General features: G+C 44.2%; 1 protein-coding gene across 1 annotated transcript in view; it reads right to left on the bottom strand.

The window, feature by feature from the left end:
- The window catches only part of LOC122556838 (shootin-1-like), a 119,354-nt gene that overhangs the window by 44,081 nt on the left and 71,155 nt on the right, over positions 1–4,118 (bottom strand). Inside the window, 3 exon segments of the mRNA XM_043704073.1 lie at positions 946–1,043; positions 2,194–2,350; positions 3,501–3,595. Of these exon segments, the coding sequence (XP_043560008.1) occupies positions 946–1,043; positions 2,194–2,350; positions 3,501–3,595 (350 nt within the window).

Here is a 4,118-nt window from a genome sequence, read left to right as displayed (position 1 = left end):
ATCCTTCCCTGACAGCCTGTGCTCCCAACTTATGCTCCTCAGATCCTGTCTTACGGCATCGTAATTACCCTTCCCCCAATTGTAAAACCTGCCCTGTTGCACGCACCTATTTCTCTCCATAACCAAGGTGAAAGTCACCGAATTGTGGTCACCATCACCAAAATGTTCACCCACTAACAAGCTCATCACTTGTCCCGGTTCATTACCGAGTACCAAATCCAATATGGCCTCCCCTCTAGTCGGACAATCTACATTCTGAGTTAGAAAAGCTTCCTGGACACACTGCGCAAACATCGCCCCGTCCAATCTACTTGATCTAAAGAGCTTCCAATCAATATTTGGGAAGTTGAAATCGCCCATGACTACTACCCTGTGGCTTCTGCACCTTTCCAAAATCTGTTTCCCAATCTGTTTCTCCACATCTCTGCTGCTATTGGGGGGCCTATAGTAAACACCCAACAAGGTGACTGCTCCTTTCCTATTTCTGACTTCAGCCCATACTACCTCCAAAGGCAGATCCCCCTCGAACTGCCTTTCTGCAGCTGTTATACCATTTCTAATTAGCAACGCCACCCCCCCTCCTTTTTTTACCACCCTCCCTAATCTTACTGAAACATCTGTAACCAGGAACCTCCAACATCTTTGGACTGTGGGAGGAAATCGGAGGAAACCCACACAGACAGTCACCCGAAGGTGGAATTGAACCCGGGTCCACGGTGTGTGAGGCAGCAGTGCTAACCACTGAGCCACCATGCTGCCCTTCATTCAATTAGCCAACCCGACTAACCTTAGTTCTTTAGTTGCCGGTTTTGTGTAAAACTTGGGTGGTAACTTCCATTGAGACTAATGCTGCAATGGTGGGGAGAAAACTATGTAGATTTTCATGACTGTAGATTTGCAGAGTGCTAAATGTCCTCTAATGTACTGTCAACAGAAGGCACTCACCCTGGTGGTTAATTCCTCAATGTTGCTCTGCAATTCCTGCACTTGACCGGCAAGTTGTTTCTTTTCCTCTAGAAGCTGTGTTACTGTCTCCTGCAGATCTGTGGACACAAGTAGGAGTCAGAGACAAGCAAATGTCCCCTTCATATGCCTTACCACTAGACAGCACAAATGGAAAAGTGCTCCAAAACACTAATGGCGGAATTGTGCCTGGATGTCTTGATGGAGTTCAGGGAGGAACCACAAAAATCTGTTACAGTAGAGATTCGTCTTGCCCAGAGATGATTTTTCGCTTCTTGGGTTCTCCCTATAAGGGGGTCCAGTGGTAAGGTTGTGGAGGGACCTTTGAAACTTAGAATGTAAAGTGGATACTGAATGAAGCTCTCAGTTGTAATTATCTTTGTTTCACATTCTGCCCTCAATATAAGGTTTTCATTTCTAACACTAACAGCTCAACGTGTAACAGATATGCTATAAGTTTATGAGAAAATGGAACCTTATTTTCCTTGCTATGCTTTTATAAAACGGTTGACACCTCATTTCAACACAAATGATACTTTAACTAGTGGGATCAATTCTTATTATTAAGATTACACTGGAAAGGGTTCAGAAGAGATTGACCAGGATGTTGTGGGGTTTGGAAGGTTTGAGTTATAAGGAAAAGCTGGATAGGTTGGGACTTTTTTCACTGGAGCATAGGAGGTTGAGGGTTGACCTTATAAAGGTTTATAAAATCTTAGGAAAACAGATAAAGTGAATGGCAGTTGTCTTTTCCCAAGGGTGGGGGATTTCCAAGACTAAGTGAGAGGACAGAGATATTAAAAAGTCAAATTCTTTTACACAGAGAGTGAGTTTGTGTGTGCAATGAACCTTCAGAGGAAGCGTTGGATGCAAGTACTGTTACAATGTTTAAAAGACATTTGGATAAGTTGGAGGGATGTGGGCAGTTGGGACTGGTTTAGTTTGGGATTATATTTGGCATGGGCTGGTTGGACTGAAGAGTCTGTTTGCGTGCTGTATGACTCTATGACTATGACTCTATGACTTACTGTGATAGGTTGAATGTTTCTGACTGTGGTCCAGCAAAGTTCGTTACTTTGCAACTCACTGTGTAGTTCCTATTGAATTGTAATGATGTAACACTGTTGGAAGATCCTGACAATGAAGGACATGGGGAGCCAGTAATCGGGGTTCACAGGTTGTGGATTAAAGTTCACTTTTAGTAAACGATTGGTGTGCATTGAAGTTCACCTTTGACTTGTTGCTGATACTGAAGGCAGGGATCGGGGCTGGTATCTTGGGGCTCCTCCTCTGCGGCCCCACAATCTGAAATACTGGGAAGCAAGTCATCAAGGCACACCCGGGATGTGAGGCTCAGGTACTTCAGCTTCTTGTTCTCGTGACTCAGCTGTAAAAGATTCAACCGACCTTTGCATGAAACGAGACAGCAATCCGAAGTCTCAAGCACCATGAGATGCGATAATTCCCCTTATGTTAATTCATGCATTTCTCCCAGGCATTAAAGACAGTCTCACATATCCCATCTCTCAGACTGTGAATGTGAGATTGAAAAAGTTAATGCAGAGTGTGAGATCAGTTTTTACCCATTTTTCGTTCACAGGACACAAAGGCTGTCTAGATCTTGCAATTTCAGTGGTGTACTGGTGAAATTGGCAATGATTTAGCAATGACTGTCTCAGCAGCCCCATTCTCCTTCACGAAGGGAAAAGTGCTGACTGTTCAAGTAGCTAATTACACTCCACTGAGACAAAAAGACTAAAGTTGGTAAGAGTAGACACTGACTATTCAATTGTGTACATTCAAATTCATTTAAAACGTGTGGTACCCAGGTAATGTCTTGGAGACCCTGGGTTCAAATCCCACAATGGCAGATGGTAGAATTTGAATTCAATAAAAGAAAATTTGGAATTAAGAGCTTAATGATGACCATGAAATCATTGCCATTGTCAGACACCCATCTGGTTCCTAATGTCCATTAGGGAAGGAAATCTGCCATCCTCACCTGGTCTGGCCTCCATGTGACCCCAGACCCTCGGCAGTGTGGTTGACTCTTGGCAATTAAGGATGGGTAATAAATACTGGTCTGGTCAGCGATGTCCACATCCCGTGAATGGGATTTGGACATCCCACTCTAGCGCTTGTGTTTAGGTTGTCAGAAGAACTGTCCAGTTAATGTCACTGTGTCGATTGGTCCAAATGCTAATTAACCCTTGAATCTCAATTGTATTGGAACTGAGTGAATATTGTCTGTGCGGTGTAATGAGATTGATAAAGCCCATAAAGTCACATGACACCAGGTTATAATCCAACAGTTTGATTTGCTCCTTTGTCAGGTGAAGACTCTCACCTGGTGTCATGTGACTTCTGACTTTGCCCATCCCAGTCCAACACCGGCACCTCCACATCAGAAATACTCCAGACTGGTATCCCGATATGCAGGGAGCTTAAAGCATAAAATAAAGCAGTCGGCACTCTGCTGTCAGGCCATCTGACCCCCAGAGAGACAGTGAACATTTTAAAGCTGCGTTCATTGCTACCTTTGTGGCCAAGACTTCTGCATTCTCTCGGCAAGATTTCTCAATCTCCAGCTGTGTGTGCAGAGCGTTCACTTCCTCGATAACCATCTGTGAAACTGGAAGAACAAGAGAGGTCAACTCAGCAGAGTTAAACATGCAGGCAAAAGTGAGTACTGTAGATGCTGGAGATTAGAGTCAAGAGTGTGGTGTTGGAAAAGCACAGCAAGTCAGGCAGCATTCGAGGAGCAGGAAAATCGACGTTTCGGGCAAAAGCCCTTCATCAGGAAGAGTTAAACATGCACTCCATCTCTCCTCACAGTGAGAACTTGGAGGAAGTTGTCCCTCTCCTTGATGAGAACAAACAGCTAATGTGCTCATGTATTTCTGACTGCTGTCAGTACTTGGTGAATTGCATATCTCAAGGCAGGATGGTAAATTCAAGCGGAATGAAACAGCTTTGGACTCCGAATTACTGACACCCGAGGTGAATGTATCCAAGTTACCAGAATTCACCCCCACGCTGATGTGAAGACATCTTTGTAGAAGCTCATATTTCATAGCAAATGGAATTATCCAGGATAAGTAAGAGATTAGTTCAAATATTAACGAAGGGGGGTGGGGGGGGGGGGTGATGGGGAG

The sequence above is a fragment of the Chiloscyllium plagiosum genome, chromosome 14, assembly GCF_004010195.1.
Source record: "Chiloscyllium plagiosum isolate BGI_BamShark_2017 chromosome 14, ASM401019v2, whole genome shotgun sequence".
Classification (NCBI taxonomy): Eukaryota; Metazoa; Chordata; class Chondrichthyes; order Orectolobiformes; family Hemiscylliidae; genus Chiloscyllium; species Chiloscyllium plagiosum.
This window is presented reverse-complemented; position numbering and strand designations above follow the sequence as displayed.